Consider the following 17,141-nt stretch of genomic DNA (forward strand, 5'->3'; position numbering starts at 1 on the left):
TTATTCCCTCACCAAAATACCGATTTTCAGCCTTGAAAATACTGAAATATTCTTGTTCAGGTTGGCAGCTCTGGATTTTGGAATTAATCGCATTTTGCTCATTTTCTTAAAATGTGAATGGAACGTCATTTTATTTGAGGTTTGAATTAATTGAAAAAAATGCTAATATAACCACTTTGAAAGATTGCAAGCCTTTATTTCGGAGTAAAGGCTAAATTATTTTCAAATCGTAGCCAATCGTACGACTGCTATGACGTCATTACGACTAGATATTAAATTTGCTTTTATTCTAAGAAGGATGATAGCATAGTCACAGATTTGAACATGGTTATTCGTACAATGATTTTGAACATTACACAGTAAGATATTCCAAGTCTCAATATTAGCATCAAATTCTACTACATTTTATTCTGAAATCGGGTCGCAGACCAATCGTAAGGTGTGCGGTCGCCTTAAGGAAGACGAAAATGTTGACGGATATTTATCACCAGTTTTCTTCAATTTTGTTTTCATAATCCCATTGTTGACAATAACGCACAAATTTATTTTTTCCATCATTATTATGTACAGTATTAGGGCAGTACAAGAGTCCGTAAATTTTTCAGAGTTCCACGGGGTATCAAGGAATTTGTGTATGTCACAACTATCATATGGGGGCATTGAAGTTTGCAAATGATCGAGTCACAATAAGTAAAAAAGCCTGGGCCCGGTATAAACAAAACTTGTTCTTACGGCAGAATATTACACTTGAGTACATTGATCACTAAGTGCAGTCAAGCATAAAAATCATATATAGCATATGATTAATTACCAAGCTTTATTAAAAGCCCCTTGTCTATTTTTTGCAATGTAAAGTAAAAATTAAGTCACTATATTTTGAAATTGATTCGTGCTGAGAAAACTTCCAAGTGATATTTGAAATCAATTGCAAATGGGCATCATGCGACACCCCCTATATCTCTCTTCTAGCTCTGGGGGATGTTTCTCAAAGGTTCAAGTCTGATACGCGTAAATTCCAAGTTTTATGTGGTGATTCTGATTTCCGCCTCAGTCCCAGAACCATAGGAATTGTCTTGAATTGGGTAAAAAATTGACTTCGATATTTTGCATATATTCAGGGGAAGTTTCACAAAGATTTAAGCATAGAGCTGTTAACAGATTTAAGTATGACAAAGGTCGCACTTAAATGCCGACGGTTACATGATATGTAACACGCAATCTTGATCAAGAGTATTGCGCATCCTCTTGGCATGATCTGACCAATGCGGTTATGCCTAGTCACGCAACTAGTCATTTATAAAGTGCGACTCTAAATCATACTTGAATCTTTGTGAAACACCCCCCTGGTCTGGAATAACGCTTGTAGTTAGGTGGAAGGCCGACTAATGCCATCTACACTGTAGTATGTACTAAAGCGCATCACTAGATTGGTCTTAATATGCTCATGAGACGTGGGCTAGTACATTACAAGCTAAACGTCTTGTTCATATTAGCTCTCGGTTACAATTTCTATTCAGACTTAAATCTTTGTGAAACTCTCCCTGGTTTCAGACTTGTTCTAAAGTGCCTCTATTTGAAATACATCCAAGTGTTACTTCCCTCTTGTGTGTTCATTGTATCATGTACTTTTCACAATGCACTTTGTATGTGTTTTACTTTTATTTCTTGAATGTGAATGGACTGTTATTGTATTATATGAGTATATTATGAAATGCTAAAATTATTCATGAATAAAATCTTTGTGTTTGGCAAATAATGCATTTTCTGTTTGATATCTATGTCTTGAATTGAAATGGGTTCTTGGGGTAAAGGTATTATTAAAACATGCTAGCTTGAGGGGGGGGGGGGGGCTGGTAACCTTCCACACACCATCTGAATTATCTCCCTCGCCCCCCCCCCCCCCTTAATAACTGCAGTCATGTTCTTTTTGTAGACATAATGTAGAAAATCATAAAAGCATGATTCAGAAAATTATTCAAATTCAAAGTTAAACGATTTTGGAGCCACTTTCAGTTTCATTAACAGCAATAAGGGCAGTATACAATCTGAAAAATAATGTCAGACACAAATATCTTGTGGAATTTCCACTGTTATAACATACTGTGATTCAATTAAGATCTTTATTATCAAGTCTACCAACAAATGATAACCCTGAAAGAAAAGGAGTTATCTGCTTTCTCACTTGCTAATCACCTACTGTATCATTACTGTAAATGAATGTTGTGAGATCCAACTAACTTTGAAATGTCAACTTGTTTTTGATGCAATTTTCAGTATTATGCTTTTTCAAGGTTTACTTTTTTTAGAAATGAACTTCTTGGGATGGACTTTACCTTTAAGCACACTCTTACAACCCAAAGTAGAAAAGGATAACTGTCATTTCTTTGAATATTTAAGAAACTGCGAATCATGCTCCTGGACACAGACCTTGGCCCCGCAACACAAAGGTTAACGATTAATCGTATGATTGATTTTCATGATTGATTGTACATTGTAGTCAATGCAATCGATCGTAGAAAATGTTCTACGATCATTGCTCAGCTTTGTGTTACGGGCCCCTGGTGGGTTTTTCATAAAGCTGATCATAAGATATGACTTTGCGCACAACTAGTAATCCTTTCTCATGCCAATTGATATCCCTATGTAATCATAAGATCATGTTACAGTTGCTCGTAATTTTACGAACAGCTATATGAAACACCCCCCCTGGGGCCCGTAACACAAAGGTTACCAAATAATCACTATATCAAAATGAAATTGCCCATCAAGATCATCCATGAATGTGGGCGGAAATCCCAGGGGGGACCCCTACTCAAAATAGTAGGGGGGACACAATATCAAATGTCCCCCCTACTATTTTGGGTCTTTGGTGATGCTAAGAAATAAATAACTCAAAATGAGAATAAAACGTACGTTTTGGGACGAGATGACCTTTTTTTTTTTTTTTTTGCTTGTCAAATATATTTTTCGGCGAAATGACCTTAAATTTTAGGTAATAGCCTTTTTTATTTTATTTATTTTTTTTTGCTTGTCAAATTTTCCAGACCCTTGTCCCCCCTGCCTTTTGGGAGAGATTTCCACCCCTGCTAGAATCCAATCAGAATTGCGCTTTCAAATTAGTGATTAATCGTTAACCTTTGTGTTACAGGGCCCTGAAATTTCACAAAGAAAGAAACCATGGGTAAACACTATTTTCTACAGAAACGTTTTATTTGATGCAATATCAAGTTGCAAATTCTGTACATAAATTCAAAAACAATAGCAACACTCGCAGTTTACTTTAAGTATTCCAAGATAATATCCAATGTACATAAGATACAAAATTTCAATACCTATTTTACATCAATGCTTATATTTTCTAAAACTTAAAACTCTAAATATATATTATTAATCAACCATTTTTTTTCCAACAATATTTCAACAGTAACACTCCAATACTCAGTTACTTGTATCCATTGACATTTTGAAGTGGTGTTGAGGTATGGGAAGCGCAGTAATAAAATCATTTTTCAAAATTGGTTTTCAGTTTGCTTCGAACAATCAGCCTGAAAATGAACAAGAAAATAAAGGGAAGTGAACAAAAAAATTCCAATTACTAAATCTCAAAAGTGTCAGAAATACTGGATAGACCAGCAAATTGCAATGTCTATTAGAGAATCGTAAGGAATATTCCATTAATTAAACTCTATAGCTAGTAAGTAATTAATAATTAATTTATATCACAGCATTTTATTCCCTCTAGAATTGTTGTAACTTTGATAAATAATTGGACAATATAGTATCTATATCTGAGTTAATCTTTCCATCTTGTTAACAATGTTCATGGTCCTTTGACTAGATGTAGTGACCTGTGCTTAGCATATTTCTATTTTATGGAGAAATACATCTCATTTACCAGCAAAGTGGCACCATAATAACAATAGCCAATTACATATATCACCATGTAACCATGATGGATAACTTGCATTACAATGAAAGATGAAATACTTAATATTGATTCACAAGGTAAATTGTTTTTCTAACAAAAGAAAATAAATTGTTGGCAGCCCCATCGAATGGCTCCTCATACAGCGGACCTGTCGCAGGAAAATATTTTCCTTGAATTCCTTCCATTCAGGGTCCCATTTCATAAAACTTGTTACAATAACTGTTTAAAGCTACTGATATCATTGAATTTGATTGGTTGATATGACAAGTGAAGTCTTTATGAAACTGAACCCTGGTGATGGTTAAAGCCATGGAAAATCATCTTTCACGAGAATACACAATCAATGGCAATAGCATCAATATTGTTTCATTTCCTTGCGGTTACACTTACAGATTAAAACCTTCTTATAAAACATGTATAACTTGATCAATATAATTTTGCCGCTTGCTAGAAGCAAAATGATCCAACAATTCAATTCAAAATCAGCCATGAGTAATCTGTGTCATACATACAGAACACATTCAGATAAACAATGTAAAAAGAAAATTATTGTAATTGTGAAAACCAAACCCTTTCATGAGTAATGAGCAAGATATAAAGCAAAGCTTAAGTATGAAAACAATCGTAAAAACCAAGTACAACTTTGGCAAGTCAATTTAATGCATATGTGTAGCATAATCTTGGGTTCATGTTAATATATAAAGGTAAATCTGACTCTATCAATCTAAACTCCATAGTTTCCTATGTCTATTAGTACACAGATGCAATCAATCCCTAGTCGAGATTGGTTCAACTGCATGGTCAACTTTTGAAAAGACAACACACTTTAATCTTTTGGAAAAAGTAGAAATATAATAGGGGGAAACCCCATATATAATCCATAATCATATAAACCAAAATCTTGGGTTCATGTTATAAAAAGGTAAATCTGACTCTACCACTCTTCACTCTATAGCTTCTATCTCCATGGTTCACAGTCAATCCCTAGTCAAGACTGGTTTGAATGCATGGTCAACTTTTGAAAAGACAACACACTTTCATCTTTTGGATGAAGTAAAAATATAATGGGGGGAAAAAACTTAGATTGTTTTCTTTACCCCCCCCCCACCCCTTCCTTCATTCAGTTCAGGGAAATAATAGACTTATAGAATGACGTCTTACCACTGGAAATTTATGACATGGTGGGATGTAAGCACATGACCCTAGGCCCCTCTAGTAAAAACAAGATTCAGAATCACTATACCATGCTAATTTCACATCAGTGCATCGTTAGTGGAGAAAAGGCAGTGGCAACATGGCTTGCATGAGGAAATCATTGAATTGCAGATTGAGACAACAACCTAAGAAAAAGTTGAGTCTTTGACTGAAGGTGAGATTTCTATGTGGGAAGGAGTTGGATGCTGAGCGAGTGCTAGCAGAAGTGAGGGTTCTACCGGCCGCTACTGACGGCAGTAGGTTGCATCGCATTTCTTGAAGTGGGAGAGTACTAACAAGTTCCTAAAGTGCAAAGATTCTTTGATGGGTTGAGTTTTTATGCTGAACAATCCTATCAGGTGCATGTTACTGACCACTATTGCCTGCGGTACTTAGGTTGCATCAATTTGCTTCAGGTGCCATTCTGCCAGTTTAACTTTGTTCTTAAGGTGCAACATTCAGACTAAGACTGAAGGAAAGTTTCAATGAGCGATAGGCTTTGATGCTGAGCAAATCCCAGCAAAAGTGAGGGTCCTACACGCAGTAGGTTGCATCGATTTGCTTGAGGTGAGGGACTGCTAGTTTGACCTTGTTCCTAAGGTACAAAGTTGGGCCTATGAGGGATGGAGTTTGATGCTGAGCAAACCCTATCAGAAGTGGGGGTCCTACCGGCAGTAAGTTGCATCGATTTGCTTGAGGTGGGGAACTGCTAGTTTGACCTTGTTCCTGTACATCTTGTCTTTGTAGATAGGATTGTGTTCTAAGTAGACTGTTTGTAGGTTGGAGAGAGGAGTAAGCTGATCCACATCCTTCCAATGATTTAAGAGATTGTTGTTGAACTGTGGGTAGGGGTTAAGCAGGGTGAGAAAGGGGAAAGAGAGAGGGAGGGAGAGAGGGAGGGAGTGGAGAGCAAAGTCAAATGAAAGAGGGAAGATGTCATAAAATTAAAGGATGATCAATTAGAAGTTAAGAGAAAAGAAAACAATATGGAAAAGGAGAGAAAAGATTTTTCTTCTGTTAAAGTAAATGGTTAGAAGGTATGTTTTTTTTCTTTTGTCCTTTTCACTTACATTCTTCCATAAAAATCCTCCAGATATTCTATATATCTACTGATTTTAAACTCACGATTAAAATTCAATTTCTATTTTGAATGGTGACAGTTTTTCACTGTATATGTTAAAAATACATCCACATGATCCAGACACAGCAAAATTTTTGACATATTGATGAATATATACAAACTATAAAAGTAATAATTTACTTACCCAAAACTCTTCGAGATGTACTAGATGACCAATATTCTGTATTCTTGTAATCTTGTTACCTGCTAGATCTAGGGTGGTGAGTTTAGCCTAAACACAAAAATACAAGATAGCAATAGTTACATCTCTCAATATATCTGTCAAGAAGATTGCATGCATGTATAATTTATCAATAAATATAAAAGTATGTATACCAAGCAATCTTAGAAACCATGGTGTACCAGGAGGGAGCATACAGGAGGGTTGGGTTGAGGATGGTATACGCACTAAATCAGGCAAAGTGAAAGATGGGAAAAGGAAAAAGGAGTAGAGCAAGTGTGATGTCGATCCACCCCCCCCCCCCCCCTGTAAACAGAGATACTGTAAAAGACTGGATTTAAGACATTAAAAAAAGCTGCTAGAATGTATATTTCATAAATGTACCATACAATGTCATAAAATGGATCTTCATAGAAACCATTTTTTATATATTATAATTTACTGAAGGTATGCCTTAAACGAAGACAAGTTTTATGGTGAAATGTAATGTCTTCTAGATTTTTCATACCTTCTAGACCATTGTAAATATAGTGAAATGCAACAAAGATAGATTTTATCAACTTTCTTGTTTTCAAGATCTTCCATTATTTCTAGACCATCTTAACTCTAGATAAACGACACAGAGATTTTGTCTACGTACATTGTTTTCTAGATTTTCCATGACTTCTAGACCATTGTGGCTAATGTAGAGTTCTTCCAGGTTTGTCAAAGTGTCAAGGCCTTCCAGCTTGGTGATACGATTACTCTGAAATAAAGGCATTATTGAACATTTTAAATCATATATTCTTAAATGAATGGTACATACAATGTATCCCAAAACATATAAGCTCAACCAGCCCTACTTGATCTTTGCTGGGATCTTGATTCAGGAAATTACTATTGGACTGAGATTTCATCCTTATACAGTGCGTCCCACAAAAAAGGACACTGTTTTCAGTGATAGATTTCACAATTATTAAAGGGGTGGTCCAGGCTGAAAGTATTTATAGCTTAATAAATAGAGTAGAACTCACTGAGCAAAGTGCCGAAAATTTCGTCAAAATCGGACAACAAATAGCAAAGTTATTGAATTTTAAAGTTTAGTAATATTTTGTAAAAACAGTCCTCATGAATATTCATGAGGTGGGCTGATGATGTCACATCTCCACTTGATCTTTTGTATTTTATTATATGAAATTAGGTTTATTCAAATTTTTTCCTCCAAGAACTAGAAAAATTGGATTGACAACTGATTTAGTGCATTAGATATTTATTGCTGCAACTTATTTCATTATAAGGGAGACATATTATTCACACAAGTATGAAATAATGAAAAATTATGATTTTATGTAATAACATAAGAAAACGGAAAGTGGAGATGTGACATCATCAGCTCGCCTAATGAATATTCATGACGACTGCTTTCACAAAATATTGCTTAACTTTAAACTTCAACAACTTTATTATTTGTTATCCGATTTTGATGAAATTTTTGGCGTTTTGCTAAGTGAAGTCTACTCTGTGTATTAAGATATAAATATTTTCAGCCTGGACCACCCCTTTAAATATGATTTTACTATAAATTTGATACATATGGTAAGAGTGGAATCTCATATTCAATTTGAAACCAACAGCTTAGCAAATAATTAACGCATGGCAAATTACGAACGACTAATATTGAGGCATATCAGAAACGATTCGCGCAGAAACTCGCATGTGAATCTGAATCCACTCTCATTTCAGGGGTCATTGAAACTTCACAAAGAATATAAATTAAATGGTAGCGACCCAATTGTCAAAGAAGCACAGTCTTCCTATCACAAATCTGTAACGAACCAACCTTGTCCAATTTTTCTGCACAACCTGATTTTTATATTGAAATTTCAAACTCGTCTTGCTCATTAATGCGTGAAGTGTTCGTCTCATATAAGGTAACAAAATATAGAGGAATAATAGACCAGTTCAGAGTTTCTTCATGGACAATTTTGGTCAATGACCTTCCATTTCTTTCATTATGATAGGCAGATTTCAAAGCAAGATATTACGTAAGCTTGCCTTACATAGCAGGATAAGGAAATTGAATAGACCAGGTGCCTAGAATAGCACACCAATGAACACTTTATGAAGGTATTTGTTGCTTTCCTACTTTGAATGCATATGATAGCATGTTGCACAATGTACTTTGCAAACTGTGAAATACCAGTCGTTTGTGGACGCATTGTTGTTTTTGTGGATGTAAATAAAAAACACAATTCAAAAGAATATATGAAAAATCAAGACACAAAGTTGGTGCTTATCTCATTAGATTTTAAACCACCATGACACTTTAATACAAATGAACTTCCTCTAATCATGCCCAGAAAGGAACTACGAACTGGCTTATTGAAATGGATAAAGATGTAATTGAAATATCATTTGCCTTTAAATAAAGACAAGGGAATCCTGATTTTCCTTTTTATCTGGGACGCACTTTATATCATCATCAATCAACAATGAGGGAAGTATTTACCACTGAACTAGGGCTATACCGAATGACAATAAAATGATACAACATTGACATCTACTACAACTATTTCAAGTGTGCTCTACCTGTACATAAAATTGCTTTTGAAAATTATTTGACATTGTTTGACAATTCAATATTATATTTTGCAATTTCATGATCAAATTACCATTGATGATAATCAAGTACCCAAAAGTAAATGCAATTCTCCATCAAACCATGGAGAAAGTCTTACCTGTATACTAAGAACTCGTAGCTTTGTAAGCTTCTCTAAGTTCTCCAGTTTAGTGATCTTGTTCTTCCCAACAAATAAACTCTCAAGGTTGACCAATGCATCAAGGTTCTCTAATTTCTGTGAAAAAAAAATGAATAGCATCAAATAAGTTTTTGGCAATGACCACATTGACCAATGTATCAAGATTCTTGAGTTCAGTAATTAAAAAAGAAAGATTAAATCTTCTTTTTCATGCAGTGGCCAAACAAAGTTATTGAATTTCCATTGTGCACCTTGAGTGTCACTATAGACAGATACATGCAATTTATAACTCTTGTAATTATTGGATTAAACAGACTTTTACTGATAAAAGTGAAACCACGTCAATGACTAAGTATCTCATGTATACCTTGTATCTACTTTTATATTAGGCCTGGGACTTTTGGGTATTTCTTTCTTCGGGTACCTGTGGTAATTTTCGGGCGGGTACCTGGCTACCCGAAAATCATGTCGCATGAAATATGACTGATGGAAAAACCCCATAGGTGACGTAATCTAGCCACTGCACCGCAAGCCAATTTATGAATAAAAATATAGTAAGCATGCGCAGTGCAAGTCTCCCATGCCCCATGCAGTATTCCATCAAAACAAGTCTGCAATACTCTGTCACCTCGTACCAAAATCGACCTAGAATTCCACTTTCCTATATTTTATATGAATTATGAAAGGTATTCTCAGAGGATCTGTTTCCTCACCAATACCACACAGATAAGCAAATTTCGATTACTTCTTGCTTTTCCGTCAAAATCTTACGAAGTTGCTTCAATATTGTAGAATCTATCGCTACGTGCACAAAGTCAATTGATTTCCCGGTTTCGGAACGTCAAATGCACCAGCCAATCATGATCGCGTTACCATTTTCGGTTTATGTTGAACTGAAAATGGTAACACGAACAGGATTGGCTGGCGCTTTGTATGCTCAAGCTGCAAAAGAAACATGGCAATATGATTGAACAATCTCAGCCACATATTTATGGATGTTTCGAGGGTAATTGGTGAGATTAAAGAGACCTGTGTATTTTTGTGATGAGTTACAATCATGTCTTACACTACGCAATACAAATCATATACGTTATACTGGTAAGCAATTTTCGGGTATCGGGTATTGATTTTTCTACCCGGGTACCCGAGGCTTCCGGGCGGGACCCAGGTTCTAGTCCCAGCCCTATTTTATATCCAACAAAATTGTAAACGCAGATTGTTAGCTTTCAGAATTATTATTGAGCATTCTGAATTTAATCGAATTGAATTTAAGAAAAAAAACATGTCTTACTCGTATCCTATTATCCCCCAGCTCCAGCATGTTAAGATTGGTAAAATGGCTGATATTCTCAATCTTAGAGATCTTGTTATTGATGAGAAAGATTCTCTCAATTTTGACCAATGTTTCCAGGTTCTCTATGGTCCTTATCTTGTTGAAAGACAGATCTAGAATTCTGCAAAAGAACAAGGTAGGCAAGAGAAGGGATCATTTGGAGATTAACTAATCAAAGTTATACAACAAATAAGATTCAAAATTCAAGGCTGTATTTATTATCAGTTGAAAATATTTCCACAAACTTGAGTTTCAATGACTATTAAAGGTAAATGCTAGTTTTGGTAACGATATCAAAATGAGTTCGTACAGAATCCAATGAAATGACCACCGAAGTGTCTGTTTGTATAAATAAAACGCATGTGCCAAAGGATTCTGGAAGAAATTGTGTAATTGCTGAGAAATCAGTAAATAAGCACAGGATTCGGGTAGGGCGTCGGGCCCGACGCTCTAAGCAATAATTATACATTGTCCCACGTGCGCTTATCTGTGTTGGGGATCTTCGGTGTGAACATTTTTCAGCGTAGATTTCAAGATTTCACAAAGTTCAGTTAATGTAATTGTACCAGATCTAGATCCTCGATGATATACTGACAATTAAGCCTTGTTTTACAGACTTTCTCATGAAATCAGTGTTTACTGCAACTACTGGAATTTCTCTTTAAGTTATATTACCAGATAATATTCATTTCTATTCAAGTTCATGTTTATTTAATTCCAGAAGAATAATACTTTGGCATTACATATGATACATATAAACTGAATATGTGCATATTAATTGTTTTCATGAGTAAAGATTAACAAATATAAGAGCACATTATCAATTATCTGTTGAAATGAAGGAATTCACCAGGAAAGAAGTTACTTGTAGTTGGTGGATCCCTCAAATAAAAATCACATGATAAGCCAGTGTGGGACTGGATGGAAGGCTGTGGTCAAGATAGGATTTAACCTGAATTCAGAATACGGCTTTATTTATCTACAAGCATCATACATGATGACTCACCTCATATTTACTAGAGTCTGAAGTCCTTCAATCTTCTTCAGTTGATTATCATAAAGGTCTAAATCTGTCAACGTCGTCAGATTCTCAAAGTTTTCAATCTTCTTGATTTCATTCTGGCGCAGACACAGAGTCTAGAGCGAGTAGGGATAATGGAATATATATGAAATTTACTATTCCTGGAGTGTAGAACAACATAAAAGTAATGATCTCATATTTATAAGGATTATCTATTAAAAGGTTTTCTTAATATTCTTGTTAATATTTACTTTCTAGTCTAAGAACCTGCAGAAAATTCTAAAAATGTTTGAAAATGTTTTGCGAACAAATTTGTGTAAAATCTACATTGGATGGGCAATATTTTAATCATTATAATGAAGTGTACATGTAGGATATCATCTTGCTTGGTGTGGAAATTATTGGTAGTTCAAGCCAAGGATGTAGTCAAGACCAGCCTTCAGGACAAATCTTGCTGGTCTTGGTCTTGGCCTCAGGCAGAGTCATGTGCACAATTTTATAGATGGTTTTCTCTAGCGGGGTCATAAATCAGAAGTATCGGCCTCGACTTCATTCCCGGTTATAGTCTAGAAAGGTGGAAAATTATCAATCAAAAAAGTATTTAAACTCCGTTTTCCTCTCAATTTCTTTTTGAATGAGGACGAGCTTTAAAAATTTGCCTAGTTTTAAGACTGATAGCAATGAACTAAGCGCTTACCTCAACCTGTCTCAGTACTTCAAAACCATTGAGATTAGACACTCTCTTGTGCGTAAGATCTACATCCTGTAACATGAAAATATGGTAACATAAATAATGATAATAATAGCTGGATTTATGCAGTGCTTATTCACCTGAGGATACAAAGTGGTGCTTCTGTTTGGTCTCATCCCACATGGTCTAGTCCTCTATCGTCTGCAGCCAGTTCATCTACTAACCATGGTGAAGACGAATTCAGATATCATTCCGAGACATTTACGAATGACTTGTATTGTTTGCTGATGTGGTTTACGGTACACCATGTGGAGTGTTATATAAAGAGTGGATAGAAGAATAGAAGTGGATAGGCGAGAAAGTGGAGAATTGAGAGTAGAGTATTCTTTCTTGAAGATGGACAGTCTCCTGAAGACGGAGAGTCAACCTGTCCGAAACGTCGAGTCTCTCTACTACTCATCATCTCTACTCGCCGACTTAAGCCAGCATCTCCTCATCAGCTCTACTACTCAAGCTGTTCTCACTCAAGATTCCTTCTGGTTTACAGTCCTTTCCAGGACTATTTTCAAGAAAGAATACTCTACTCTCAAATCTCCACTTTCTCGCCTATCCACTGTTTCTATAACACGCCACATGGTGTACCGTAAACCACATCAGCAATTGTACATGCCACCATGCAAACCTTCAAACAACACCTAATATCACCTTGGTCTGTTGGTCAAATACCTCTTTGTCTATGTGATAAGATGAACTGTTTATGAACCAAATGTTTATTTCACAAAGTAATAATAAAATTAATAGGCATTTATATAGCACCATCTATCTATTCTGAGGTGCACAAGAAAAGAAAGAATGAGAAAGTTTGGATGAGTGTCAAAGTGCAAATAACTTATACTGTTAGACAAGATAAGATGTAAAAAAATGTAAAAGTAAAAAAAAAAAACAGGGATTAGTTTAAGTGGATTTAGACTGACTGGGCATTAGACTAATCGAGAATTAGACTAGGTATTAGACCAAACATAGTGTCTAGACCAACTAATGTTAGGCCAAATGGGTTAGCCCATGTGGTATAAGACTGCATGTATCTGAAAAGTAGACAAATCTATTACAGACAAAGTAAATTATAAAACCAAACTCCTTACATAAGCATTTGGATCTAAAGCAACTGGTTCTGGTTCCGGGGGTTCTATCATCTGGACTCCTGGTCCTCCTTCCTCCTCTTCCTCAGATTCATCAGTCATTGGGGTTTCTTCAAAATGATAATCAAAAGAAAATCATGAGCCTACAGATATTCTTGGTCCAGTCAATTTTTAAATTTCTATCCTTGGCTTCCTACATCTGAAAATTGTCAAATTTATGTGTTAAATCAAATAACATAAAGGCAAAGCTGTACAATCATACAACTGTAAAAGGTAAAACTTTGTAAAAACAAATTGTTGAGTCAGATTTATATAATAAAATAATAGGTTGTATTCCTTCCTGGCATGAGAAATGTCTGCCTAGACTTTTTAAGTGACAATTGAAGGACAGGTCCATCCCAACAAAAAGTCGATTTGAAAAAAGGAGAAAAATCCAACAGGCAAAATTAAACACTGAAAATTTCATCAAAATTGGATGTAAAATAAGAAAGTTATGACATTTCAAAGTTTCGCTTAATTTCACAAAACAGTTATATGCACGTCCTGGTCGGTATGCAAATTAGCAGACTGATGACGTCACCCACTCACTATTTCTTTGTATTTTATTATATGAAATATTTTTATTTTCTCCTCCTTGTCAAGTGAAACAAAAGTTTTATTTCTCCCTGAACATGTAGAATTACCATTATTTTAATAGTTTATGGTTAAGTTAAGTTGGTCCTTTCTTGTCAAATCTGTAAAAATTGAAATATTGTATAATTCAAACAATAAAAAACAACTAAATATCATCGACTCTCTCATTTGCATATTGCTGTGTTGTGCATTTAACTGTTTTGTAAAATATAAGCGAAACTTAAAAATGTTATAACTTTCTTATTTTACATCCGATTTCAATGAAATTTGCAGCATATGTTTGTTTGATTATTCTCTATCGACTCAAATCAACAATTTTCTGGGGTGAACTTGACCTTTAACCTTTAATGCATACCCACTCATGCATAAATAAAATAAATTCACTTTGTCCATAGAAATCAAACAAGTGAATAAGAACAATCAAGAAAATGTTTTGTTTAGAATCTTTTTGTTACAAAATAGACATTGCATTTTGGGAGAGGGTGTGTACTTCATTTTAGTACACTTTCAAACTGTACACCGGGTCACCATGATAAGCTAAATACAAATTTTAAAAAGTCTGTGTCCCAACTCCCCTCCGCCACCCAAAAAAAAAAAAATTAGAGATACATTACGAGTATTCAATGAGCAAATTAAAAACATATAAAATTTTGAAATTTATCAATTAGGCCTAATAAAAATCTATTAAAGTGAAAAACATTTTTAACTTGATTTTTAAATCTTTTTTACAAAAACTGGGTAATAATTCTGATAATTCTCTTATATAGCGCATAATAAACTGAAAATTTCTCTTTGCGCTTTACAATAAAGGTTACAAAGTACAACTATAAACAAAGAAAATAGACTTGTGAATTACAGAATTACTTAATATTAAACTTACAATCATTACCTATAAAATAAATACCTATACTACACCTAGTTATGAGTTTCGGAAAAGATGGGTTTTGAGTAAGGATTTGAAAGTTGAATAAGTGGACGCCTGTCTAATATGTAGGGGTAATTTGTTCCAAAGGGTTGGTCCAGCTACAGCAAATGATCTACTACCATAAAAGCTTGTGTGGGTTTTGAGAATTTGAAGAAGTACTTGTTTGCTTGATCGAAGGTTATGGGGCGGGTTGTAAAGAAAATAAGAAGAAAAAAGGGCACCCAAATGTTCTATAAATAAATAATGAACACCATTAAACATAACAATCATCAAAATAGATGTACAGTATGAAACTATCAATAAACCATCTATTCTAATGAGAAATAAAAGTAGATATAACACAGTAATTTAACAGTAAAAAAAATCATATTTATGTGTACATAACTAACACAGGCAAAGGATTTTATTCATAAACAATATTCATGTGATATTAATCCTAAATACAAAATTAAGTGGGAGATCTTATTGAAGAGTGTAGAGTATTTCACTTCAGACAGTGGTATCATCTTTCATTCAAATAGATTTTTGAAAACTTTTCTTAAATAACTCCTTTTGACGACACAAAAAGAGAGCTGCAATAATGTTTAACATTAGTCAAGAAAGATTAGTGAATTCATCACTTTCACAAGTATTTCATCATCTTCCTTCCAATCTTTCTCTGAATAAGACGACTGATCTGTCTCCCCTCATTCAATCAAACGTTATCCTCTTCTTTTCCAACTTAAAGTTAGAAGTAGAAATGCTATCAGACTTATTTAACACTGGGCCAACATGCAATTAATCTCATCAATAAAATACATGCGAATAATTACAAAATACACTTGATGCAGTTCCGTCCAAACTCAGAAGGCCAAAGCTATTACCAATATGTGTAATTTCTTATACACGTAACTAAACGGAAGATATCACGTTTCCTTGCTAGTTTGTATTCGAATTACACACGAGCTAAATCACCGTTTATGAACGTCGAAAGTGTTCCCGTTGAGACTTGAACTCTCCACAAGAGCTTGTTTTCGTGTTTTTAAAGAAACTATCCCTCATTTTACTGTTTTGTCACGTCACATATACATACATATCATATGTACATCATTATACCAATAAACTACAATGAAAAAAATACAAGCAAATATGAGAAATTACCATTCTTTTCCTCCGCCATTCCGATTTTCTTTTCATACAGCAGCCGAAACGAATTTTGATGACAAAATGGTACCGTACGGTATCTCTAATTGAATTGAATTTGGGGGAAAATTATGAGGATCTGACGAAACCGTTGACTTGTGATCGGGGGGGGGCGGGTCAAAATTCCGAGTTTAATAGTCCTTGTACATTTATATTTTTAATAGATATATCTCTTCAAAATTCGAAATACCACAAATGTCGAGAAAAAAAAATCTGCTCAGGGCCTATACCTATGTGTTCATTGTTCCTGCATGGTTCTCGCATTGTCTGTTTAACGAGATATATATTATCCTGCTGTCTTAATGTTATAATGACAATGATTTGTATCGCAAATATTTGTTATAATGCATGAAAATGATTTGTATCAATATTTATGTCATTTCTGTTGGAAATAAACCTGAATCTGAATCTAAAACATCCCGTTTTCAAGTCAATATACAACAAAACATATTTCCTCGCACTTCGATTTTTTTTGTATGTTCTCATTTACATCGTCACTGTACATTGAACATCAACAAAAAAACACTGCATAATATACATTAGAATTCAACATAAAAATCAACATTATACAAATAAAGCAAAAAAAAAGAATTATAGATACATGTTCAATCATGAGCAAACATAATGCCTAAATTGATTTTTCAATCACTTCGCCGGAGTTATTATTGTTTTATTTAGTGACATATTCTTCTTTTTTCATTACTACTTAAAGTGATTGCTCCATTTTGAGGTCTGAATATAAAAAAAATCCAGTCCGTGCTTGCGTTCGAATTATTGGATTGGTGAGATATGTCTGCTTTTCATGAATTCCCCAAATCAGTCCTTAAGAATGTTCCATTTTCTGATCTGAATATCAAAAATTTTCAGCTCGCGCTTCGCGCTCGCATCATCTGTTATTGAAATACGTATGGTCATATGAATTCTGTTTTTCTGTTTCCGCAGGAACTCGACAGGACAGCATTTTTGCTTCACGCTCGCATTATTTGTTTTGTTGGAGTGACAGATACGTATCACGTTGCAAAAAATGTGCTTATAATGTCCCTTTTTAGGTCTGAA

The 17,141-nt window shown here is 34.6% G+C and overlaps 1 protein-coding gene across 1 annotated transcript; it reads right to left on the reverse strand.

Annotated features, from left to right (window-relative positions):
* Positions 1-3,184: 3,184 nt before the first annotated feature.
* On the reverse strand, positions 3,185-16,151 carry LOC121427462 (protein phosphatase 1 regulatory subunit 7-like). Its single transcript, XM_041623861.1, has 9 exons — positions 16,044-16,151; positions 13,349-13,455; positions 12,213-12,278; positions 11,501-11,631; positions 10,453-10,615; positions 9,141-9,257; positions 7,064-7,168; positions 6,388-6,474; positions 3,185-5,961 (listed from the first exon to the last, which is right to left on the reverse strand). The coding sequence occupies exons 1-9, from the start codon at positions 16,060-16,062 to the stop codon at positions 5,788-5,790; spliced, it is 969 nt and encodes a 322-aa protein (XP_041479795.1). The 5' UTR covers positions 16,063-16,151; the 3' UTR covers positions 3,185-5,787.
* Between the last annotated feature and the right edge of the window lie 990 nt (positions 16,152-17,141).

The sequence above is a fragment of the Lytechinus variegatus genome, chromosome 14 (assembly GCF_018143015.1).
Source record: "Lytechinus variegatus isolate NC3 chromosome 14, Lvar_3.0, whole genome shotgun sequence".
NCBI lineage: Eukaryota > Metazoa > Echinodermata > Echinoidea > Temnopleuroida > Toxopneustidae > Lytechinus > Lytechinus variegatus.

Bases quoted from the DNA above. Each gene is read 5' to 3' on its own strand.
- LOC121427462 (XM_041623861.1), bottom strand. The intron at 9,258-10,452 runs GTAAGACATGTT...TTTTTTTCACAG, and splicing joins TGGGGGATAATAGGATACGA to AAATTAGAGAACCTTGATGC. The intron at 7,169-9,140 runs GTAAGACTTTCT...CCTTTATTTCAG, and splicing joins TACGAGTTCTTAGTATACAG to AGTAATCGTATCACCAAGCT.